Consider the following 26,644-nt stretch of genomic DNA (forward strand, 5'->3'; position numbering starts at 1 on the left):
ATTTTGCATTATCCATTTAGCTCATGATATTCCAATGTTGCTCTTAAAATACCAATGTCTTCTTTAAGCAAAACAGAGTTTCAAAAAAATATCACCTACAGGAAGGCGTTCAAGTCAACGCATGCTACTTTGCTAAAAGAGAATTCTTGTTAAATTGTGGTGTAAGATACCCTAATAGATCAACTTCCACTATGCACTATACCCATCAAGGATATAGCCTGATATACACAGCACATGGTAAATTTATTTTTAAATTAAAACTTCTTATTCCAGCAAAATGAGAAGCTCCTAAACTATAAACAGCTTGGTAGTTAGCAGCACAGGACACCTGAGGTACCAAGGAAAACAAAGGCCCAATAACGTGTCAAGGCTGAAGTAAGGTTTCCAGGGTGAAACCCTCTCAGCATCGGACATGCACGGGCCATATTCAGCTGTCCGGTGAACAGCACACTCTGGATGGGCAGCTAGCGCGATGCATTCATTTTTCACTGTTAGTAGCCATAATCTTTATTATCTCAAAGTTCTCCATCTGTGCACATTTGGTCAGCTGACTTCTTATGAAATCTTGTGATACTTCTCATAATCGGCTGCCCTCGTAGTACTTAAGAGGACACTGAGCTTCCAATTGCACCTGCCTGGTAGCGAAGGACCCAGCCAGGTTTGCGCCCGCCACACCACACGCTCGACGGAAGACCATTCCCCGAGAGGCTTTCGCGCGGTTTCCGGCCGCTAGGGAGCAGTTCCGCGGCCGGACCGGGCCGGGGCCGCGGGGTCACGTGATCCCGGAGGCGGTGCCCCGTGCACGCGGCGCGGGTGGGGCCTCCAACCCTCCCTGCCACGCCTCTCCCCGCCCCTGGCGCTCCTCGGGCGCCGCGGCTGCGGGAGGATGGTGAGAGCGGGATGAACCCCGAGCCGGAGCCGCCGCCAGATCCAGCCCGGGGGGAAGAAGAGGAGGAGGCAGCGGCGGCGGAGGAGGCGGAGGCGGCGAGGGAGGGCTGCGGTGCCGCCGGGCGAGACGGCCGCATCATGCTGGTGAAGAGGGGCAGCCTGAAGGCGGGCAGCAGCGGCGCGGTAAGTGCGGGGCGGGGCTAGGGGCGCTGGGATTTGCGAGGGACAGAGCGACCCGGCCTGTCCCGCTGGGCCTCCCCACCCGTGGGGAGCCAGCTGCCCCCGAGAGCGGCGTCCGGGTGTCCCCGCCGTCCCGGAAGCCTTGTGGAAGTTGGGGTGCGGCGGGGCACCGGGTTCCTGCCGGCTGCCCTGGCGGCACCTGGGGTCGGACCGGCTCGGGGTTCCCCTTCGTCCGCTCCACTTCCTGTGCCAGCCCCTGGTCTGTGCTAGCTTCGACGTTTCGTTGCTAGGTCATCCCGGGCAGAGGCGACACCTGGGAGCAGATGGCTGTAAATAAACTTTCTTTTAAAACATACAAATCCGAGGAGCCTGTAAGTAAAGCTTAGATTTCCTTCGGAGTTCTACGAAGTGCCTCTTGGTGAACTAAAACCATATCGTTGCCACGCAGTTTTAATAACTTGCTGCTCTTTCCGTTTCGTCGCTTCCCACCACATTAAGCATTAATATGATTTTGTGGAAATAAAAGGAGCTGGAAAGGGGTAGTCTGTGCACTTGAAAGCATCCGAAGTTGTGTTTGTGTGGGAGCGAACCGTAATTACTTCCCAGCACAAACGTCTTTTGAGTAGCTTAGGCCTTCCACTTTGTGCGTGCATGCTCATGAGATGCTTTTGAAACCGATCTGAGATGACACCTCCTGAACTTTCTGCTGTAGGTGGGGACGGGTGAGTTGTTTCGTGGATCAGAGATCGTACAGCCCACCCTGTTTGTTGGCAGTGATCCCAGCGCAGAATGGGAGTAGAGGAACCCAGGAGTAACAAAACAGCGAAGTAACAAAACGGATGATCCTGTCACATGTGGGTTTTGAAGGGGTACAGACAGAAAACTAGGCAAAGCCTTGCCGTGATAAATCTTCTGGCAAGTTGAAATCACATAAGTTTTATTTGCAACCCGACTTACCACCTATTAATATTTTTTGTTAGACTGCATTCATGTTAGGGTGTTCCTGAATAATGTATTTAGTATTAGTTTGCTCAGACTCGGATATGCTGCAGGTACTGCTCCTTCTGGAAGTTTGTGTGAGGGAACCAACATCTGCTACCTGTGCCACCTAACCTCCCAACGATAAGCATCTCTGCTATTGGACAGGCAGTAGTTTACTGTTTTATGTTAATGTGAAGTGAATGAACTTATGATATCTTTAGTTGAGAATTAATGGCCCAGCATTAATGTGGTGATATGACTAAACCTCAAAAATGTAAATAAATAAATAAATATTGAAACCCATCTATTTGATATCAGTAGGTTCTTTTTCCCTTACTCATCTCTGATGAAGGGGTTAAGGTACTTTTAACAAGTCGTTAACCCACAGAAGATTTGAAAACAAAAGAAGTTCTATGGAATTCATTAGTCAAGTTATTTTGTGCAAGTTAATTACAAAGTATCTGCTGCACATCTGTAAAGGATCACTTTTGTATTTGAGTCTTTCAGTTCTCTTTTAGAAATGGTTATGCCTTCCTGCTTTTTAGCAGGCTGGACTTCTTCAAGAAGTGTGACTGATGTATGCTGTATGGTGTATTTGTTGTTCTAGGTTTGTGTACTCTCCTGTTTATAACGGTAGGTACGTAAGATACTGTTACTTTACTGTAAGATACAGGAAGACAGTCTTAAGACTGAATAGGAAAGTAACTCTAGAAGAAGCCTGTTAACTTTTTAGTTAAAAAATGTAAGTTTTCATTTTTATCGACATGGATGATGGGGTGGAAGCAGTAAAGATGATGCAGTCATTGTGTAAAGGAAAACCAGACAAATTTATTTAAATATTAACAGAGAATAGGAAATGGAGGGTATGGGTAGATAAGTTTTAAAAAAATCAAGCAACTTTGATTTCTTTCTCTAACTTTGAAAAGTGAAACTCAAATGGAGAAAAAACCTGTAAGTGACAGAGGCACTAACCTGCGTTTTTTATTAAAGTATGGAATGTTTACTGAAGTTGGATTAAGGATTAAAATAAGACTTTTAAGTACTTAAAATATGATGGATTAAAATAAGACTTTTAAGTACTTAAAATATGATGGTTTGTCAGTTTGAAAATTTTAGTAGAAAATTTTATCATTATAAAATGATTTCAGATTTTGTTCTCCCCTCCCTTCTAGTTGTACCCTTAAGGGACTTCATGTGCCTGTAATGCATCTCCTACCAGAGTGAAGGACATGGAACTTTAATCTTATCTTCTGCACATTAATATAGCAGTAATGCAATTATAGGGTCTGCTTCACAATTCCTGACTGAGCAGTCTGTTTCTTACTTTGTTACTGCACTTCTGCACCTCCCTGTGATTCTCATGTGGCTGTCATACTGCTAGGACTCTAACTAGACTTTATTGAAAGAGCTTATACAAAGTAAAATATGAGGGGCTGGATCATGGCTTTGTATGTAACTGTAGAGATCTCTTTGATATCAGTGGGAGCCCATCCTTGACATTTGAAAATAGAAGCTTGCCCTTTGGGCTGCTGACAAAGAAGGACATAAAGAAATGTCATTTGGGTGAGCCACTTCTTTGCTCTGTGAAGGATGTTTTAATTTTTATTCTGATTCTTCTGTCACACCGAATAGTAGGACAGTGTGAAAGAGTATAACCAAGTCTGTCAGGTTGCACAAGACTTTTTAGCCCTCCAGCTTAGGAGTAGCAAGCTTCTATCTTGTTCATTTATCTGTACCTAACTTCACTCTGTTGAATACATTGGCTTGACTGAAGTGAAGAACTAAAATATAAATGCCAGGCAAATGAGTTTTTATTAATTGAGTTACTGGCTCAAAACTAATAAGAATAGTAGTATGTTTAAGTAAATTTCACTCAAATCAGTTTCTGTTGGCTGTGTTACTTCGATTTCAGTGAGCTTCAGAAATTGAAGTAATGATGCCACGGACATTTTGTTCTATCTTGTTCTATCTTGTTCTATCTGTTCTATCTGAATTATGAACACTGGTAGTATAGAACTTAGCATGACACTCAGAATTTTCATACCACGTACTTCATTTCTATGCAACCTATTGTCAGTAAAATAATGCCATAGTAGGGAAGCTTTCTAGTAAAATACAGTATACTGTTCTATCTAAATAAGTGCTCTTATGGGAGAAGTCCCCAGATAGGATATCTGAGGATAAAACACACCTATATACCTCTTTGAGAATTAACCAGACGTTAGTTTCATGTTCTTGGACACTGTAAAATGCCTCAGCTGTTGTGAAGCCCAGTACCTCTGTGTTTTTTTAGAAGCATAATGAATGCATTCTGAAGGTCAGAACTGTATATCTTGGAAGTTTGCCAGCCTGTATGCCTTAAACTGTTTTAAACAGCAGAGCACAGTTGGTATACTTACCAGAATTACAGGTTTTTACCCTTTCTGCTATTATTTTTCTTTTTAATGCTTCAAAGAAAGACATAGCACGGTGAAATTGAGGCAGTTTGATTAAATGTCATGAGACTTTACCAAAACACCTTTCAGTCCATGAAGTTATTTTTTTTAAATTTTTGGCTTGGAAATTGAGTTGCCAGTAGTAAGTACATTGTTGAAGTTGGCAGTTTGGGTGGAAGAGTATTGTTCCACCAGTCCTTTGTGGAACAGTATTGTTTTCCCCACAAAAATTATTTTCCCTATTAAATCTGAATAATAAGAGAGAAACTGTGTTGCCTTCTCAGGGTTGCCAATGTCATTCAGAATCTTCCCATCATGTTAAATTAACACTGAGTCTGAACTCTGAACCATTGCCAGGAGTGGTTAACTGCTTTCTGTAAAACCAAATCTCTCTTGCTTCTATTCATGCTAAGAGGGCACTTCAGCTGTACTAAGTTTGTGTTACTGATCCTCCATGTTTTAGCAGTTTGAAAGGTTTTGTGTCTAGAAGAAAGTATGCTAGGCTAGAGCAATAGAAATTTAATTGTATAAATAGGGCTTGATACTTTAGTGGTGAAGATCCAAACTTAACCACTGGGCAATGAGCTTGAGCAGTTATCTGTGCCATGGAGAAGCATGTGTATCAACTAAGCAGTCTGTGCTTTTTAGTTACTTCTCGGTGTCATGCATCTCTCTACATTTTAGGAAGAAAACTTCAGCCATATTTAAATCAGCTGGCAATTGGGTGTAGCATAATATGCTGGTTATGTATTATTTCTGTAAGTGTTTTAATTAGGCAGTGCAGTACTGTCTAAAGCGAAGTTTTCAGAATGTGTCAGGGTGTATGGTTATTGTTCTCTGGGGTGCTTGATTGGTCTCTGGGACCCTTGATGGCCTTAGCTTCAAAGACTGAAGCAGAAATGGTGTTCTCATGTTTATGTTATTCAGAATCCTGCTTCTTAAACTTGTCCAGTTTACAGGAATGTGTTCCCAGGAGAAAAAAAAAAAAGTGGCAAAACGTTTTGGACACCGACAGGACATTCCAATTTTGACTTCGTGTGTTTGGTCCCACTTTACTAATTTTCTCGTATTTTAGCTTAAGGCAGTGACAATTGTTTTCTCTTCATGCCCTTCATGTCCCTCCAATTTCTGTAAATCCCAGTTGTATCTTTCTGCAGATGTTTCAGCTACAGCTTGGAGGAGCTTACTTCAGCATTCTTCTATACCTTTAGCAAATGGTCTTTGTCCTTCTGTGAGCCTCTTGTGCTTCTGTAAAATATGCTATTAAACAATGTGTATTGCTTCAAGCTTCTGAACAAAACAAGCAGTCATGGAATAAGAGGGAGATCTAATAAAAATGGTTAGCACACCAGAAGCAGAGGGCTAGGACAGGCATATTACATGTTTATGCAGCAATGTAATGATAATACTTTTTCTAACATGGTAGATCTTTGAATACTTTTTTGTCAGCCACTTGCTAAACTGGTGTCTTTCATGGAACCGTTTTCTCTAGGATCACATTACTAAATAATAGTCATCCTGTATGTGGAATTAATTTTTTTTCCATGTTTGCATTAGTTAAATTTATCTACATTAATTTTAATCTGCCACTTAGATTGTTTTACTGATTCCGTCAGCTTCTGATGTTCTTCACTATTACCATATAACTTTTCTAATGTGAATTGGTTTTTGTCATCAGTGAACGCTGTTACTTTGCTTTCAGCTTTTTTCCAGCTTGGTTATGAATACGTTGAACTACACAAGCATTGGGACAGGGCCCTGGGACTCATCTGGTAACTTTCCTCAGTTGTGGAAACAGATTAGGTTTGGTTGCTTAGTTTGTGGGTTGTTTGGTTTTGTTTATTTTTTCTGTTTTTTTAAGAGCGTTTGGTGAGGGTCCTTCAGTATGTTTACTTGAATTCTCAGAAGGCTTATTAATGTGCCCTCTTTTATCCATGCATGTTTTTTTGAGAACTCCAGGAATTTTTTAAGGCACAGTCTATTTACAAAATCTGTGCAGGCTTTTCCATTTTGAATGAGTTGTTCTGATACTCTAGTCCTGTGTAATATGATTTAGCCTAGCTTTTTCTTGAGAGAGCACATCATTATCTTGCTGTCCAGATACAAATCTGCTTAAGGTATTTCTTTTGCAACTGAAATACAAGTTTGGACAATGCATAAGCTGAATTGTTTATGATTTATGTTCTAGCTTAGAAAGCACATCTGAAATGCTGAAGACTGTGCTGGACTGGAGAGTACTTTCACTTGTGTTCAGTGTATTTTGCACTGCATAGAAATTACATGTCTGAGGCTGCAGTTTATACACATTATCACTTTGGTGGTTGCTTAGTGTGACAAAAGCAGCTACGGTCTTCTGGGTGCTTTTTGCATTTGAGTGAATTCTTGCCGGTTCCAGTAAATGAGTCATTCATGGGGAACAGCTGGAATTAGGGTGGCTCCTAAATACTTCAGTTCGAAAATGAAACACAATAGGCAATAGAAAGAGATGAATATGCAGTATGCCTAGAGAACTACCTGGGTAACATGTGAGAGAAAAGAGTATCCATAATGCAGTGAGACAGTTTGGTAGTGTAATATATTTGTGGTAGAATCAGCTAAAATGATAAAATAGTGATGTAGTGATGCATAGTAGGAAAAGTGCATTTGAAGTATAATTTGAGGGAGAAACTAAGGAAAGAACAGTGAATGTAAATGTGGAAAGGGAATGCGCTTTATGGTTTGGCATGAACTTCAGGGTTTATGTATGAATGATTCATGCATGTTTCTCAACATGTTTTACTGATTCTGTTCAGTTCTTTGATTTCTTGAAAACTTTGGAGTTGACAGTGGACTGCAGCACAGGTTGCTCTGTAAATTAAAAGTACTTGTGGCAATTAACTTGTGTAGTGGGAGAATGGTTCTGAAGATGCTTTTAAAAAGTAAAGTAAGAAAACTTCATACTTGATCACTTGAATGTTGGTTTACATGCTGTGGAAGGACTGTGAGTGCTGTTTGCAAAGTTGTCTGTGTACTGGAAGTAGAGCAAGCAACTAGCAGGCTCCCCTGAGAGACCCTACTGCCTGGTGGGAGAGAATTTCCCAGAGGAGGGTGTGGAGGGCAAGTTCCTGTGATTGTCTCTTCAGAAGTTCAGCTTGAGTTTGGTTGTTATCTGCCTGAGAAATAACAGAATTATTCGACTGAAAAGGCGCTTCAAAGAGATCTCTTTCTCCTCAGGGCAGGATCAGTGGTGAGGTGTGAGCAGGTTGCTTAGAACTTTTCTGGTTGGGTACTGAGACTATTTGAGGGTGTCTGTGTGCACCTCTGTGGCCAAAAAAGCGTGCTGTGTTTATCCAGTAGAGTCTTCTGCACTCTGGGGGATTTCAGAGTAGTTAGAAAGTGGTTTTGTTTGCTTGTGTTTTTGTGTGGTGATTTTTTTTCTTTATTTTATTCTTTTTTTTTTTTTTTTTTAAATCCCCTGGAATAAATATATTCCTTCCAACAACCAGTAAGCATGTTTGAAATTGGATGTTAGGATGCTTTGGCAGCCATTCAGACAACTTTAATTGTTAAATTACAGATTTGAATTAACAGATAAATAGTTACCTAAAAGTGGTGTGAATAAATGAATACTGTTAATTCTAGTTTTGCTCTGAAGATCTGGGACTAGTATAAAACTGTCTTGGGGTGGCATGTTTTAGGGTGATCTTTAAATCTTTAAAATGCCTATTCTTACTGATACTGCATTGTGATTTTTTTTTTTTTCCTCTTTTCTATGAGCAATTCCTCACCAGCTGGATTTATGATCTTGACAACTCCTCATGGGTTTATTAATGTTCAACAGCTGTGTTCTGCTTCAAAAAAACCCCTTTGTATTGCATCCCAGTAGTTTTCCTTGTTATCTTCAGATTAACTTTGGGGTTTGTTTTGCCTCTAATTAAAGCAGCAGAAATGTTTTTAAGAATTGGGTGTCAGTGAAGAGTATGGAAGTGTAAAGTTGGAGAAATAGTGGATATTTTGTTAGAACTTCAGATTTTATAATGATGGCCTTAAACTTTTATTGTTAAGCATTTGAAATTATGTAATGTTTTGCTCATTATTGATTATGCAAGTATAATAGCTTGATGAGCAGCTGCATTTGAAAGGGATTCTAATGTTCATATGTAGTTTCTCAGCCCACACACTGGGCTGCCGTCTAAAGATGATCTGTGTGGATAGAAGATAGGCCCATAACAGGTTTTTAAATTTTTTCCTGAAGGCACTTAATTTTTAACATTAAAGCTTTAAAATTTTGGGGATGGGGATGATGAAAGCAATTTGTATTTTACCGAATCTGCACTATTTCTGAAATTCTGTTTAAATCTTTTTAATCATGAAGAATTCAGTTGGTCGTCCCCATATTGTCTAGTTCTGGAAGCCTGGAGCTCTTTGTGCTTCAAGTTTATAACAATTTTTCATGTCTGTCTTAAGTTCTGTATGTAGATTGCATGCCGTTGTGTTCTGTTGTGAAGTATATTCTCAATATAGAAATGAGCCAAGTCTATTACTTCTGGGATACTTCCGTCTTAAAAGGAAGTATTTTTAGAAAGCTCTTTGATTTTAAGATGAGTTTTTATTGCTTTCTTATCAGTGGTGCAGGCTGTGTATACGATCAATTATAAGCTATTTTCTTGACAATAACTTGATGCTTGATTCCAGATCTCTTCTTACCTGGGATCCAGTCCTTGGGTCTTGAACAGAAGCAGTTTCACAGCATGCTAAGCATCATAAACATTTCCATGTCTTGCTAATTCTTATGGGATTACTTGTTCACCAGCAGAATAGCTCCTGGGCCTCTAGTGTGTAGGCATACACAAGTGTAGGTCAGCAGTTAGCAGAAAGCAGTTGCACAGATGGCATAAGCCGCCCCTTATTTTTTTATACTTGTGCAGTTTCAAATACAAAAACTACAGCTCTTATGATTATGTATATTGTCGTAATTTTGTTGTAACAGTGATGTGATCTTCATAAAGGAGGTCTGTTTCATTGTCATTTGTGGAGATAGCAGGGAGAGTTACACCATTTGTCACACTGCTGTGGAAGGTTGTGAATAGTACTCAAGGGAAGATGAAGTCTGAAGGCACACTGGAGGCTTGAGCAGTACAGGGCAGTATCAGGAACTGGGAATATAGTTCTCTTCAATCAGCAAGCATTTGAGGGAACAAATGTTCTTAAGTTTTCTGAAGATCTTTTGTTGCTCTGTAGTAACTCTTCACCCGTGTTTGACTTATTGGGGTTCCCAAGGGCTTGGTAATAGGTCATTCTGAGAGCTGGTTGTTTCCAAGAGATCTTTGCACATGTAACTAGCTGGATGTTTACAAACCACTGCATGTGTTTTTCTTTCATAGCAACATGGTATTAGTCGGCCAAGTGTGTACCATGCGGTGGTGGTCATATTTCTAGAATTCTTTGCCTGGGGGCTCTTGACAACTCCAATGCTAACAGTAAGTATCACCGATCAGCTATCTTCTTGACAATAATGACAAAAATTAATTTACTAATTCCTAAGAATTGCGGTTTTAATTTGTTTTACATTTTCTGCTTACCTCTTTAACTGAATTCCAGGAGTCTCCACATTTAACACTGTGCAATACTAGTATATTACAGCTGAGATTTGAACTGCTGAAAGACTAAAAGATAGTAAAAAAAAATAAATTAGCTGTAATACTTACTGATTTTTATTTGATTTTTAGGGTAATACCAGTTTATTGATGTAAATATTCTTTGGAAATTCTGTTTTTTTTTAAGACTGTGATTCAGTTTGTCTTTCAGTCATAACAATTGAATAATATATGTATTCCATAGTTAACTGTGTTACACTATTGTGGGCTGGCTATTTTGCAAGCATATAACTTGAACTAAAATGTAGAGGCTTTTATATAAGAAGTGGATTTTGTAAGTATTTAATCTGTTCTGGAATGCAGTTTGGTAATAGGATATGAAGCCTGAAGAAATGGGTATTGTTAGTTAAAATTAGGACTGCCTGAGAGAAGTCATCAAAAGTCTATTAATCCAATTTTTCATCAAATAATATCTGAGAGCACTTTGAATACAAGACAGGCAAGGTTTTATGGGATTAAAAGGTCTTTGAGTTAATTTTTCTTCTCCAACCTCCATATAAAATAATTACCTAATTTTTGAGAGGTGTTTGTCTACCCTTCGTAAAGACAATCACTGATCTTTTTAACATAGCTTAATAATGAAGTTCATATAAATGGTTAACAGATTTCCAGAATGAAGATGTCTCACTAAGTGACCATCCTGTCACACTGTCTTGCCAGTGTCATAATATGGGGAAGCTTACTGGGTGGTTGTTCTTGTTTCTTTTGTTTTCTTTCCTTTTTTTCCTTAAGCAAAATGCTGAAGTTGCTCAAGCTTGACACTTCTCATTTAAAAGAATAATGTGCCAATAATAATTCCTGCACAGTCTTAAAGAAAACACCCCCACCTTAATAGAATTGTTAAATGGATTCTTCAATAATGTACTTCAAGTGAAATAGTTACATATGAATTTTTACTGTTAGGCACATGCAGCTGAAATGTTAATTCTTGAAATTAGTATTGTGTCTAATGGGAGTGTTATGAAATTCTTCTAATTTAAAGCTAAATTCTTACTTTGACTGAAGATATGTGGATTCCGTATAGTTGTGGTCTTGAATGTCCAGTATTTTGAACAAGTTGTGTTTCTGTTTTACCCGGTCTTGAATACTTTGGAGGCTGTTACATTGTATCAAAAACTTAATTTAAAACACTGAATTACATATAATAGTGTAAACTTGCCTTCCACAGGTGTAAATCTCTTTGATCATGGGGGTGATCATCATTAGTTGTAATCAGCTTTGCACACACTGAAAGGCTGCTCTTTGTTTTAAATAATTTCAAATCTGGTTTGATACTTTCACCCTTCTGTCATGTAATGTACTTGTAACTTACCTTGGCCTGCTGATGGGTCAGCTGTATTAGAAGTCATTCAGAACTTTCCTATGAGCAAAGTTCATCATTGGAACTGCCATCTGCCCACTTTTGTTCTAGGAGGTTTGTCTGGTGGGAAGAGCAGAAGTGGAAATGTCTGGCCTGTCAGTCAGTGCTCATGATCATTCAGGTTTTTGTGGTTGTGATTCTCCCGGTCATTGTCAACATTAAATTAGATTAAAATATTGTGCATTCTCAAAATAAACTATTTATTTTATGATAGCTGAGACTGTAATTTTTTTAATATCTGTTAGCAAAGCTGTTACTGTTGCATATAATTGTTACATGACACTATACTTGGAGAAGAGATGTTTAAAAGTGTTTGTAAGCACACAAAGGTTATTTTGGGCACAGACTGCACAAAGCTTATGCTCATTTTCATCTTATTTGTGGACTTGTAAGCCACTATTAGTAAATCACCGTTAGAAATATTAATCACTTAATGGCATATTGTGTCTTCAGTATAATCTTTTTATGAATATGCACATGTTGTCTTGAGAAGCTGTGGCTGCCACATCCCATCCCTGAAAGTGTTCAAAGACCAGGCTGGATGGGGCTTTGAGCAGCCTGGTGTAGTGGAAGGTGCCCCTGCTCATGGCCAGGGTTTGGAAATAGGTGATCTTTAAGCTCCCTTCCAACCCAAACCAGTCTATGATGCTATAATACGATTTCTATCAGTAGCACTTGAGTAAGGCAGTTCTCTTTGATAGTTTGTCAACTTGCATTTCTTTTGTCTGTAATGTGACAGAAATTAATCTCAAAAGCTTGAACCATCATCAGCAGTGGTTGTGTTCTAGGAAAAATACTGGAAAACACTTTACAGAATGATAATTAGGATAGTTAGACTTGACACTGCAAACTTTCTGCTTGCCCCTTTTTTTTTTTTTTAATTTTTACTTTTATTTTTTCCCCTGACTAGGAATACATCTGCTTGTTTTCTAATATGAGCCCTGACTTTTTTTCTAGAGGTGCAAAATTCTTTTAAATTGAAGATGAGATCAGAAGTAAATAGAGCTCTTAATAAGCTGAATGGTCTGACCAGCAGTTAGCATGGGAACGATAATCTTTATTAAACCCTATCATTTCAGAATCTTAGTCATCCTTGAAAAATTATGCTGATCTTTCTCAATGATACTGAAGTATTGTGTTTTTTAGGCTAGTGGATTTCTCTCTCTCTCTCTATATATATATATATATCAGTAATATTCATCGTAGTTGCCACTTACCTATAGATAAAATGAGCAAATGTATTTGGAGTGTGTGTGCATACATGCTTTAATTATTGCAATAATTTTTTTAATCCACACAATAGCAAGTGTGAGGCCTTTTAACTCTCTTACATATTTATGGTAAATCTGTTTAGTATAGATTAACGTGCTTGCCCTTGAATTAAGACTGCTGGTAAAGCACCTTAACTGAATTCATAGCTGTAGTTAAAGGATACATGAAATGCTCAGAACTGTTGCTAGTATTTATAAGCATCTACTTGTTCATTAGAAGTGTTTCTAACTGTTTGACTATTGTATATCTGCAATTCATGCAGAAACAGTTTGCACGGTGCCTTTTTAGGCAGTTGTGAGTATAGTGCTGTTTTTTTCTTGACAGAGTAAGTTAGTTGACTCCCATTTTCACTCATTAGTAACAGTGATTGAGTCAACATTTTGAAGGAATTCTCTGCCTCAAATTGTTATTTATGCCACATGGAGCTACCTTTTGCTTATATTGATCCCTTTCTGATCAGAGTAACCCAAACCAAACTGTCTCTGCAGTATAGTGCCGTCTGTGCCAGCAGAGGAATTTTTGGCAGTAAATTGATAATAAACCTTGTCAGTATGTTCTTCCAAAGACAAATAAGAGTGTAATTCTGGAATAAGATATTTTCTTAACAAGTCCCAGTAGAGTTAACATGTTTTATAAATAAAATTTAAACTTTGTGTCAACTTTCTCCTGTCTCTTCTGATTCAGGTAATCCTTTTTTCCCCATCAGGTCTTACATGAAACATTTTCCCATCATACATTTTTAATGAATGGTCTTATTCAGGGTGTTAAGGTAAGTATTTTTTTTTCCTTTTTTTTTTTAGCCTCTGATATATATATTCTGCGTGTTCCTGTATTGCAATTTGTCTGTCTTGCATTTTCCATTCAGACCACTGAGAATGTAATTAATTGTATTAATTCTTAAAACCTTTTTTTTTTTTTTTTCATTGTAATGGTTGTTTTCTTGGTCTCGGTTCCAGTTTTACTGCTAAATTGTAGCACTTCAAAACAAGTGTAATATTTCTCAAATTTTAAATTCCTCTCATTTAAATAGGTACCAGTTGTAGCTATTATAATTTTGATAAAGATCCTTCTAAGAATGGAGAAAGGTTTTTAATGTCTGCTTCCTAATATTAAATGATTTTTTTTAGATTGGTGTTTTTTAGTGTTCTGTGATGGTCAGGATATTCAGGCCAGTTTATAGCTTACACCACTTCATTCACATGATGGTCATGCTGGATTGTTGCTACAAAAAAAGCTTGCAAAATTTCTCTAGCATAACTAAAGCTTGAAAGTCGCTTCTTTGCTGTCTTACTGAGAGGCTTCAAAGCACTTACTGTAAGTTTTGACTAATTTATAGCAGCCAGAAAGTGAGCTTTGTATTCTGTAACAAAATTAAAGCGTTGTTCTTATGTGTAAAAACATGGCATCTTTAGGATGATGTCACCATGCACTGGGGATGTGAGGATATCTCATACTGAAAGAGGAAGTTAACTTTGTATTTATCTCTTAGAAGAGCAAAGTTCATGTTCCTCTTTGTGTTTTCTTGCAACTCTGTTTTCAGTGTTACAGTGGGTATCACTTAAAATTAGTGAGTAGAAGGTTTCCCATATATTATCTACGGAGCATATCATAGTCTAAATCTGTGTGTTGCTTGAACCGTTTTAATAAGCAGGGGAGCATAAACTAGAGTGAGCTTGCACATCACCATCCAATACTTTCTTTAAAATGCTATTTATGAAAAATCAAAAGTGTTTCAAGTGACAGCAAAACGTTATATTCTACTGAAGTCTGACTTCCCAGGAGCAAAAGCATAATATCAACTGAGCAAGGCATCTAACTGTCCTAGGATCTGGTGTTCTTGCTTTAGAGCTTTTGCTCTAAATTTACATACTGATATCATTGGAATCGGAGTTGTTTATTGGGATTTGGAAGAACAGTGATTTAGTACAGTATACTGTACATATATATTAAACTTGAAGGTGACTATATTTGAATACCAGAGGATAGCTAAAGTTAGCTGGAGTAGACTTCCAGTGTACTGAGGTGTTTCTGGAACCATATATTTACTGACATTTGGATTTATGGCAGAGTTGTATTGACGAGACAACACTATGCTAATTAGGAGGAAAATGCATCTGTTCTGAGGGTTTTTCAATTAACAAACCTGTGAAAGGCTTTGCTTATTTTAATTCTTCTGACTAATGCATAACAGTTTTGAGGCCTGTATTTCAGGACTTTATGAAGTGCTGAAAAATGGTAATATTTGATCCTTAGTCAGTTTTTTCCATAACAGATGTACCTGTAAGTCTGACAGTTGCCACTGGAATATCATTATGGTGTTCTACTGCCTAAAGTTGTCAAGCTTATTCAAATGGTCCTCATACTTATTGCAATGTACAATTGTCCTGTACATGATAATTAGGTAGTATAAAACAAAGATGTCCGTTATGAAACTAGACTGTAATAGTTGGGGTAGCCGGGGACCAGATTAGAAAAGCTAAAGCCCTGACAGAAGTAAATCTCGCCAGGGACATCAAGGGCAATGAGGAAAGATTCTGTAGGTATGCTGGCAATAAGAAGAAGACCAGGGAAATGTGGCCAGTGCAAGTAAGAAATGCATAGTCTGGAAAGGGATTGCAGGTCAGCAGGAGAACACCTGAATAGCAGCAGAAAGAAAATTTCAGCTACCCCAGCCAGTAAGTCAGCTTCACTGGGAGGCCACCTTAAATGCCTGTATGCCAATACATGTAGCATGGGGAGTAAACAAAAGGAGGTGGAGACATACGCATGCCTGCAGGGCTGTGATCTTCTTGGCATCATGAAGATGTGGTGGGATGGCTCCTATGACCAGAGTGTTCAAATGGAAGCATATAAGCTTTTTCAGGAAGGACAGGCAAGGGAGAAGAAGAGGGGCTGTTGCCCTCAGTGACAGTGGACAGCTGGAATGCATGGAGCTCCACCTGGGGATAGATGGGGAGCTGACTGAGAATTCATAGGTCAGAATTAAAGGGAGGGCAGCGGCAGGTGACTTTGAAGCAGGGGTATGCTACAGGCTGCCTGACAAGGAAGACTAAGTAGATGAGGTCTTCTCTGTAGACAGTTAGGTGTGGCCTCATGTTCAAGAGCCCTGGTCCGCACATGGGACTTCAACCATCCTGATATATCTGTTAGAGGGAGAACACAACAGGAAGTAAGGAATCCAGGAGGTACCTGGAATTTGTTGATGATATCTTCCCTCTTAAGTGATGGAGAAGACAACAAGGACTTTCTTCTCACCAACAAGGAGGAGATGGTGTGGAATGTAAAGCTGGAGGGCAGCCTTGGCTGCAGTAACCAGGAAATGGTGCAGTTCAAGATCCTTAAGGTAGTGAGGAGGGCACATAGCAAGCTCACTGTCCTGTACTTCAGGAGAGTAGACTTTGTCCTCTTTAGGGATTTCCTTGGTACATGGGATATACCACTGGAAGAAGAAGGGGCCCCAAAAAGCTGGTTTATATTCCACCACCTTCAAGTTCAGGAGCATTGCATCTGACAAAAGAGGAAGTTAGGTGTCAGGTTAGAAAAGCTAAAGCCCTGACAGAAGTAAATCTCACCAGGGACATCAAGGGCAATGAGGAAAGATTCTGTAGGTATGCTGGCAATAAGAAGAAGACCAGGGAAATGTGGCCTCCTGGTTTAAGGAAATGGGAGCACTGTTACCGGGGATGTGGAGAAGGCTGAGGTACTTGGTGACTTTTTTCCCTTGCTGTTCACCAGCAAGAGCTCCAGCCACACTGCACAAGTCACAGAAGGCAAGTGCAGGCACTGACAGAATGAAGAACCTCCCGCTGCAGGAGAAGATCAGGTTCAAGACTGTGTAAGGAGTTTGAAGTGCACGGGTGTACAGGGCCCCACGAGAGGCATTTACAGATCCTGAGAGAAAAGGCAGATGAAGTGCCTAAGCCACTATCCATGATATTTGAGAAGTTGTGGCAGTCCAGTGATGTTTCCACTGATGGAAAAGGGGAACTAGAATCCCTGTTTTTAAAAAGGGAGAAAAAAGAAGACCCCAGATCAGTCTCGCCCAAGTGCCTGGCAAAATCGTGGAGCAGATCCATGTGGAAACTGTGCTCAGGCACATGGAAAGTAAGGAAGTGATCGGTACTGTCAGATCATGCTTGACAAATGTGGTGGCCTTCCAAGATGGGGCTATGACATTAGCGAGTAATGAAGGTGCGAGTGACATCATCTGTCTGGACTTCCGCAAATCATTTGATGCTGTCCTGCATGACATCCTTGACTCTGAAAGACGTGGATTTGACAGATGGACCACTGAGTGGATACGGCACTGGCTGGAGGGTTGCACTCAAAGAGTTGTAGTGAACAGCTCGATACCCAGGCGGAGACCAATGAGAATTGGTGTCTCTCTAGGACTGGTATTGGGACCAGCACTGTTTAACATCTTTGTCAGAGACAAGGCCAAATGCAAGGTTCCGGTTCTGCACGTGGCTTGGGACGATCCCAAGCTGGGATGGAGAATGGATTGAGAGCAGCCATGAGGAGAGAGATTTGAGTGTGTTGGTTGATGAGAAGCAGAACATGACGCAGCAATGTGCATGTGCAGCCCAGAAAGCCAGCCGTGTTCTGGGCTGCATCCAAAGAAGCATGGCCAGCAGGCCAAGGGAGATGATTCTCCCCATGTGCTCTGCTCTCACGAGACCTCACCTGCAGTGTTGCATCCTGTCTGGGGCCCCCAACACAAGAGGCACGTGGATCTGCTTGAGCAAGTCCAGAAGAGGGCCATGAAGATGATCAGGGGGCAGGAGCAGCTCTCCTGTGAAGAGAGGCTGAGAGAGCTGGGCTTGTTTAACCTGGAGAAGACTCTGGGGAGCCCTTGTAGCAGCTTAAGCTTATAGCAGGTTATTCCAGTACCTAAAGGGGGCCTGCAAGCAGTCTGGAAAGGCCCTTTCTAGAAGGGCTTGTACTGATAGGTAAGGGGTAATGTCTTTAAACTGAAAAGGGCATATTTAGATTAGACATTAGGAAGAAATTCTTTACTGTGAGGGTGGTGAGACCTTGGCACAGGTTGCTCGGAGAAGCTGTTGGTGCCCCACCCCTGGCAGTGTGCAAGGCCAGGTTGGATGGGGCTTTGAGCAACGTGGTGGAAGGTGGGTTGGAACTAGATGATCTTTAAGGTTCCTTCCAACACAGACTATTCTATAATATAATATTTTTGAGGTTTTATAGTAACTTTTGCAGTCTGTGGTGCTTCTGTATTGAATTAAATTGATTTTGAAGAAATATATGTTTCTTCTTTTTTTTTTTTTTTTTTTTAGTGCAGTCAGGTTTTATAGATTTGAAATACAAAACCTCAGAATCATTAAAAAGTAGAAGAAGTTTCATGCTATTTCAGTTAACTACAATTTTGTAGTTAATTTCAAATCAAGTTTGCTGGTAGTTCTTTTCTATATTGTGAAGTAAAACTTGGAAATGTATATATACACATATTAACTGTTTTTTTTTTTTTTCTGTCACAGGGCTTTTTCTCTTTTCTTAGTGCTCCACTAATAGGTGCTCTATCAGATGCTTGGGGAAGAAAATATTTTCTTCTTATTACAGTTTTCTTCACCTGTGCCCCAATTCCCTTAATGAGAATAAGTCCATGGTAAGTGGTACAGACTTCTAATAACAAGCTTCTCAATACAGCAGGAATCCAAGCAGACAAGTTATCTGGGGATGTGGGAGAGGGATGGTGAGACAAGAGAAATGCCACTTTCCATTCAAAACATGGTTGTGTTATTCTGTAGCTTTTCGAGTATTAAAAATGTAACTAAATTGCATTTTATAATTTCTAATTTTGAGGTACACAAGTATAACTAATTAAATGGTTTTGATAGTCCTGTCTAACTCAGTTTTAAGCTCAGCTGTTAATTTTTATTCCCCCGGGGACTAAAAATGCTGGAAGAAACATACTTGTAAAACTGAATGAACCCGGGAATTTATTTAGCACAGAACAGTATAATTGCTGTAAATTAGATCCCTTAACTCTTTATTAGGCAACTTCGAAGTCTTAACTGAGTGGAATTGACTTGGCTTCAGTTTCATTTACATTCATTGTGTAGCGTAGAAGGATTACAGAAGAAGTTTGTGTACACTGAGTGCATTGAGAGTTTAGTTTCTGAAGCATTATATGTGATACATTATTCCTTAATTGGTTGAAAATCTGAGTTCTGAGATAATTAATTTTTTATAACTTAAACTTCTTCAGCTTTGAGAGTGAAAATGTATAGGCAGCCTTTCCTGAAAGGGCCACTTTCTTCAGGCTGATGTAAAGTAAACAGTAGAATATAAAAAATTAAAATGCTGTGTTCCAATATTTAGGTGAGACTGTCATTCATCTCTAGTAAAGGTGTGTGTTAGTTCTTGAGGAGCACTTCTCATAGCTTAGTAAAATAGCAGCTAGATGTCTTAGCTTAAACTTCCTAATTATTGCTTTTAAATCATTAGGTGGTACTTCGCTTTGATTTCGGTGTCTGGAATCTTTTCTGTTACCTTTTCTGTAATATTTGCCTATGTAGCTGATGTAACACAAGAACATGAAAGAATTACAGCCTATGGACTGGTAAGATATGCTAAACGTGCAAAAAAAAAAAAGGTCAGATTATGACTTTCATATTGAACTTTTGTTTTGGTGCACAGATTGTTTCCTGGTTAATGTAATGAGATTGATAGAGAAAAGAGTGAATATCAAGAATCAAGGCACTGTGTTAGAGTTTGGGAAATATGTGTTAGACTTTTCAGTGTCTCACAGATTGCTCTGTGCTCATAAGAACAGAGTAAGAATTTGACAACTTTATGTGCATAGAAGGCACGTGTAACAAAACAGGTTTTAAGTTTTGTAGGCTGAACAAGAAATGTCCTTAAAGGTTATTTAATACTTGTTATTTAATAAAAGTTACTTAGTACTTTAACCTAGCAATACCTTTTCACCACACATAAATTGCACTTTATGTGATTTCTTTTTAATACAGAATGGCTTCTTCTGTAGTCAAAAGAGTCAGGAAGGATGAAAATGCATAATTTAGTAGTTTTGGTAACTTTGTCATGACCTTTTTTAGTTAGCAAGAGAAGAAGAAAATAGTTCAGATTAGTACAAACTAACCTTTTCAGTAATAATGTACTTCTTGCTTAGTTTGCTTTCATGAGTACCTATATTGGTTTAGGTTTTGCAGGCCCATTGGTAGATGCCCATTGGTAGATGCCCTTAGCTTTTGAACGTCATTTATCCCTTCATCCTCTGTGCGTGTGTTTTCACTACCCAGGTATTCATGGACTTGATTTTTTGGCTGACTGTACTGTATTTGAACTGTTAAGGTTTCCATTTCTTTTTAGCCTTAGAGATGGATGATTCCTCAGAAGCTGATTTAACAGTTAAGAAAATAAAGGACTTAGTTCTCTTGACCAGACTTGTATGTATTGTTTAGCAGAGCAGACAACAGGTGCAAAAGTTCTGGAATTCCCTCTTTATTTCTCCAGCCTTTAAAGAGGACTTTAAGTATATTTATATAACATATATTTGCCTGCCTTCAGACAGGTTTGTTTTGTTTGGGTTTTTGTTTGTTTATTCACAGAAACACCATCATCTGAAATTCTGTAAAGCGACAGACAAAAGTGTGGTTGTTTTGATGAGGGCTGTATCTCTTTCTAATTTGTTTGTTATACCTTTTCCTTAGGACTTTTTTTCTAGCTTTGCATAAAGCTTAATTTCTAGTTTGTGTTCTTATTCTGTAAAACAGTTCTACAGAGTGTTTTTAGTTTGGTCTCTGGAAAAGAGTAGTCATTAAAAAACCCAAACAAACCAGCTTTATTGCAACCTTTCCTGAAGGTTTTAATAGTGAAATTTAACTACAGTACTTGATTTTTCATCATGTTCCAATGTATGTTAATATAGTAAGTGGTCTGTAGCTGCTTGTCACTACAGCATAATATGAAGCAAAGCAGTTATTGAAGATGTAGCTAATGATTTTCTAGTTTGCTGTGCTAACTTACGGTTGCTATGTATTTAAAATGCAAACTGTTAACAAAGGCTTTATGTATTATTCTGTGTATTACCCAGAGTGCTGAGGCTCAGGTTCACTTAGGCAGGCATTTAAATGTGCTGACAACTTTTTCAGTGGTAATTGGAAAACCATTTTAAAGCATTTGAAAGTAAGAACTGTTTCTTTTGGGCCAAACTTGCTCTTTAACTGCAAATTCTGTCTCCTCTGGTGGGCTGTGGAGGAAGATGGGGAAATGGGAAATTTTATCCTGACTCGTGTTTACTGTGGTAAGTTTTTTTGGTTGGTTTTTTTTTGTTTTTTTGTTTGTTTGTTTGTTTGGTTGTTTTTTTTTTTTGTTTGTTTGTTTTATTTTTTTTACTTAATTTTGACTGGTGTTATTTTCAAAACCACATTTCTGGGGAGGGGTGGTTGCTTCATTTTTCTTCAGTGGCAGAACGACTACTTTGACAAATTCTTGCGTGCAGGTGTCTGCTACTTTTGCAGCAAGTTTGGTAACTAGTCCTGCCATTGGAGCATACTTGTCTGCCAGCTATGGAGATAACCTCGTCGTGCTAGTGGCCACATTGGTGGCAGTTGTGGACATCTGCTTCATTCTGCTAGCTGTACCTGAATCTCTGCCAGAAAAAATAAGACCAGCTTCGTGGGGAGCTTCTATATCATGGGAACAAGCAGATCTTTTCGCAGTAAGAGTAATAAGTAATTAATAATTAGTTGATGATTGATCGATAATAATTAATTGCATTTTATAAGCTTGAGAAATCTTTAATCCTGTTTCTAGATTGACTGTTCAGTATACCATAATCTCTGTTCTTTACTCTTGCATGAAAGGTCTAGCTACACTTAAAAACTGAAACCAAATCAAACTTTATGGATTAAATAACTCTTGAATAGGAAACAATGTTTGTTTTGAAATCTGAAAAGAAAATGCTTTCCTTTTCTAACTTATTCTATTTTATCATAAGAGAAATGCTGAATATTTACTCTGCTACAGACCCTAAAACCTGATCCTGTAAAACTTTCCATGTTCATCTTATGCTTCCTAGTTTTGGTTGGCAGCATGTCTCCCCACTCCTTAATTCCACTTTTGGCTGTATTTGATTTCTTTTTAATCTAGAATGAATCTCTAAAGCGTGATTTTCCTACAGCCATATATAGGAAGGGTTAAAACATGCAGTTGTTCTAGTGACTCGTTCAATTATTTACACTTACTTAGCTGATTTGTTTTTGTGTTACACCTTGATAGCTTAAGAGGGGAAAGAGTGATTGTGCTTCATGAGGTTTCATCTTGCTGGGAGCTGCTTATGAATGCTAAGAGATGAGTGCCAAGCTTGAAAGACTGTAGTTAGAAGTATTTGTGTTCCACAATTTATTAGTTACTCAAAGTGATTCATAGTATGGGTAAACAACTATAAGGTGAACAAGTATAAGGGTGAACAAGAAAAAGTAACTCTCATAGTTTGGTAAGAGAAACTGTTGTAATGAGGCTATATTATTTGCTAGCATCTTTCTGAACAGATTGTTATGGAGATCAGTTAGAAGATACGCATTTCCCTAAATACTGTATGGTGCTGTTTTCAGTGAATACTTGTAATTTGGCACTGAGCAGTAGCTTCAAAATCAAAGGACACTTTACAAAAGAATCAGATACCTCAAACCATATATAACAGGAAGTTGTTTAGAACTTAATGTTCAGCTTATCTGTTTCCATGTGTGTTTTTTTTTTTTTTTTTAACTCATGTGCATGGTTAAAACATTTTTAAAAAGTGAATTTACCTTTTGCTTTCTTTGTGCTTTCATTAGACTTTGTATAAATGTTCCAATACTTGCTTTGTTTCTTTACAGTCTTTGAAGAAGGTTAGAAAAGATTCAACAGTTCTCCTGATATGCATTACAGTGTTTCTCTCCTATCTGCCTGAGGCGGGCCAGTATTCAAGCTTTTTTCTGTACTTGCGACAGGTAAATGTTGGTCTCTTTGTGTCTCACTAAGGACATTTAAATAAGTGTTCCCTAAGACATGTTTCTTATTGAAGACTTTGCTCAGAAAACTACATTCTGGCAAAATACAGCTTTAAAAAATAAAGTCAGTGTACTTTGCTAAGCCAAGACTTGACTCCTGGTGCATAAACCCTGCCATAAGTTTAAGCATGTGTTCATAAAGTTAAGTAGACCTTTGTTCCCATTCCACAGAGCAGTTTGTATATTTTGAGGTGGGATCTTGCCTATTGAAAAGCTATTGTGTCTGTAGGAGTTTCCAAATACCTTACTTCCTCTGTCTCCTTTTTTGAAGGCATTTTTTTTTTCTTCTTCTTGTACTGATTTCTTGTCAATTGGTCAAGTTAGGGATTATTCTTGAAAGAGGACACTTCCTGTATAGATTTAGATTATAAGCAGAGATCAGTGTTTTCTTTGAAAAAGGCACCTCTTTGCTTGTGATTGTTCTGGATTGTGTTTGGCATTTGTTTTATGTATTATCTGCTTCTCTTCAGATTATAGGTTTTGGATCTGCCAGCATTGCAGCATTTATTGCTGTGGTAGGCATTCTGTCTATAGTAGCGCAGGTAAGCTGTATTCTTTTTAGCATTTAATTAGATGGTACAAACTGTATGTTAAGGCATGCTCTTCAGACTGTTAAGTCTATAAACTTCTTACATGCTCTAAAATGCCAGTATGTCTTGCATTCACTAAATGTTATATTCATTTCTTTCTGTAACCTGCTGAGGTGTTCAGCTCTGGAGGAGACACATTTCACAGAGGAGCTGGGGATCACAGTGTATGGAGTGGAAGGTTCATGAGCCAGGGGAGTGCTAAGACCTGACAGAGCCAGCAGCTCACATGACAACGGCTGATTAGGGATGTGTGAGGCCTGGAGTAACAGTGGTCACCTCCTGCTTCCACACATGGCACCCCTGGGGAGCATGAGTGACCAGGAGCACCACCAACAGGACAGTCCAACAGGGCATAGCACATCAACTGGGTTGTGGTGCAGTGGGTTGCATGGCAATTCACTTGGGAGGCTGTGTCTTTGAAGGACAGACATTCCACTGCCAAGTACAGAGACTTGAAGTCCAATAACGCAGCAACTGAGCACCATTCTGTGGCCACCTGCACAGGTCAGACCCTCAAGGCAGAGTGGTGGGCACTCATGAGAGCAAAGGCTGCAGTGTTGGCTGGGGAATCTGTTCCAATGCCTGCACCCAGATGAAGCTGCTGAAGGGAGAGGCTGCAGAGCAGAACTCGAGTGCAGGAAATGTTCAGACCTTTCTGCTGGGATAGGGACAGGAAGCAGACCTGCTTGCAGAAGGTGTGCTTAAGTGGAAAACCTCCTATAACAGGTGGCTGAGCTGCGGGAGGCAGTGAGAAGGCTGTGCAGCATCAAGGAGACTAAGAAGGTGTTAGATAGCTAGTTCCAAGCACAGTCTGCTGTGGACCCACAGCCAAAAAGACAAGAATTCCCCTGCAGCACCCACAGAAGGGAATGGGCCAATAACACAGGATTGCAGCTTGCAGTGGGAAGGACCTGCAGGAGGGAGAAGCATCCCCAAAGTCTAGAGGTACCCTTGCTGAACTGCATTAGACTAAAGAGGAAAGACCTGTCACACTGGAAGAGAGGCTGGAGCCAAATACAGCAGCCCAGTCTGCTCCCCGTATAACAACCAACACAACTAAGAAAAGGTGATAGTTGATACTGATAGGTGACTCTCTTCTGTGAAGTACGAGACACCCATTTGCTGACCTGATGCACTTTCTAGAGAGGTGTGCTGTTTACCAGGGGCTCCTAATCAGGGATGTCACTGAGAAACTACCAAGTCTTGTGAAGTTCACTATTATTTGCTGCTGTTGTTTACATGGACACCAGTGGTCCTCCTCAGACTGCTCCTTGCTGTACCAAGAAGGATTATAAAGCTCTTGTAGCAGCTCTAAGGGACTCCAGAGTGCAGGTAGCTTTTTCATTAATCCATCCAGTCAGAGGGAAGGGTTTGAAAGGGCCAGCTGAGTCTTAAGTGATTATAGGTTATGGACTGGTGCCACAGCCAGGGGTTTGGCAACCGAGACCATGGGGCTCACTTTGAGAAACCTGGTCTGCTGTGGGCTGATGGGGCCTGTCTGTCAGAGAAGGGAAAGACCATCTTTGGTCATAAGTTTGCCAACGTAGTGAAGAAGGCTTTAAACTAATGTTGCCAGGGGAGAGGAACCTGAATCCATACTGTTCTTACCATTCTAACCAGTTTGATGCCAGTGCAAGTAAGAAATGCATAGTCTGGAAAGGGATTGCAGGTCAGCAGGAGAACACCTGAATAGCAGCAGAAAGAAAATTTCAGCTACCCCAGCCAGTAAGTCAGCTTCACTGGGAGGCCACCTTAAATGCCTGTATGCCAATACATGTAGCATGGGGAGTAAACAAAAGGAGGTGGAGACATACGCATGCCTGCAGGGCTGTGATCTTCTTGGCATCATGAAGATGTGGTGGGATGGCTCCTATGACCAGAGTGTTCAAATGGAAGCATATAAGCTTTTTCAGGAAGGACAGGCAAGGGAGAAGAAGAGGGGCTGTTGCCCTCAGTGACAGTGGACAGCTGGAATGCATGGAGCTCCACCTGGGGATAGATGGGGAGCTGACTGAGAATTCATAGGTCAGAATTAAAGGGAGGGCAGCAGCAGGTGACTTTGAAGCAGGGGTATGCTACAGGCTGCCTGACAAGGAAGACTAAGTAGATGAGGTCTTCTCTGTAGACAGTTAGGTGTGGCCTCATGTTCAAGAGCCCTGGTCCGCACATGGGACTTCAACCATCCTGATATATCTGTTAGAGGGAGAACACAACAGGAAGTAAGGAATCCAGGAGGTACCTGGAATTTGTTGATGATATCTTCCCTCTTAAGTGATGGAGAAGACAACAAGGACTTTCTTCTCACCAACAAGGAGGAGATGGTGTGGAATGTAAAGCTGGAGGGCAGCCTTGGCTGCAGTAACCAGGAAATGGTGCAGTTCAAGATCCTTAAGGTAGTGAGGAGGGCACATAGCAAGCTCACTGTCCTGTACTTCAGGAGAGTAGACTTTGTCCTCTTTAGGGATTTCCTTGGTACATGGGATATACCACTGGAAGAAGAAGGGGCCCCAAAAAGCTGGTTTATATTCCACCACCTTCAAGTTCAGGAGCATTGCATCTGACAAAAGAGGAAGTTAGGTGTCAGGTTAGAAAAGCTAAAGCCCTGACAGAAGTAAATCTCACCAGGGACATCAAGGGCAATGAGGAAAGATTCTGTAGGTATGCTGGCAATAAGAAGAAGACCAGGGAAATGTGGCCTCCTGGTTTAAGGAAATGGGAGCACTGTTACCGGGGATGTGGAGAAGGCTGAGGTACTTGGTGACTTTTTTCCCTTGCTGTTCACCAGCAAGAGCTCCAGCCACACTGCACAAGTCACAGAAGGCAAGTGCAGGCACTGACAGAATGAAGAACCTCCCGCTGCAGGAGAAGATCAGGTTCAAGACTGTGTAAGGAGTTTGAAGTGCACGGGTGTACAGGGCCCCACGAGAGGCATTTACAGATCCTGAGAGAAAAGGCAGATGAAGTGCCTAAGCCACTATCCATGATATTTGAGAAGTTGTGGCAGTCCAGTGATGTTTCCACTGATGGAAAAGGGGAACTAGAATCCCTGTTTTTAAAAAGGGAGAAAAAAAGAAGACCCCAGATCAGTCTCGCCCAAGTGCCTGGCAAAATCGTGGAGCAGATCCATGTGGAAACTGTGCTCAGGCACATGGAAAGTAAGGAAGTGATCGGTACTGTCAGATCATGCTTGACAAATGTGGTGGCCTTCCAAGATGGGGCTATGACATTAGCGAGTAATGAAGGTGCGAGTGACATCATCTGTCTGGAC

At 39.9% G+C, this 26,644-nt stretch overlaps 1 protein-coding gene across 1 annotated transcript in view; it reads left to right on the forward strand.

Annotated features, from left to right (window-relative positions):
• The first annotated feature begins 900 nt into the window (after window positions 1–900).
• Window positions 901–26,644, forward strand: part of LOC130612020 (hippocampus abundant transcript-like protein 1) — a 31,673-nt gene continuing 5,929 nt past the window's right edge. The window contains exons 1-8 of the mRNA XM_057433310.1: window positions 901–1,071; window positions 9,848–9,943; window positions 13,459–13,521; window positions 18,248–18,375; window positions 19,218–19,332; window positions 21,235–21,453; window positions 22,613–22,726; window positions 23,257–23,328. Coding sequence (XP_057289293.1) covers window positions 901–1,071; window positions 9,848–9,943; window positions 13,459–13,521; window positions 18,248–18,375; window positions 19,218–19,332; window positions 21,235–21,453; window positions 22,613–22,726; window positions 23,257–23,328 — 978 coding nt within the window. The remainder of the gene's footprint in view (window positions 1,072–9,847; window positions 9,944–13,458; window positions 13,522–18,247; window positions 18,376–19,217; window positions 19,333–21,234; window positions 21,454–22,612; window positions 22,727–23,256; window positions 23,329–26,644) is intronic.

This window comes from Pezoporus wallicus, unplaced genomic scaffold, assembly GCF_028554395.1.
Source record: "Pezoporus wallicus isolate ANWC-B61680 ecotype Strahan unplaced genomic scaffold, APGP_CSIRO_Pwel_v1 contig_8393, whole genome shotgun sequence".
Classification (NCBI taxonomy): domain Eukaryota; kingdom Metazoa; phylum Chordata; class Aves; order Psittaciformes; family Psittacidae; genus Pezoporus; species Pezoporus wallicus.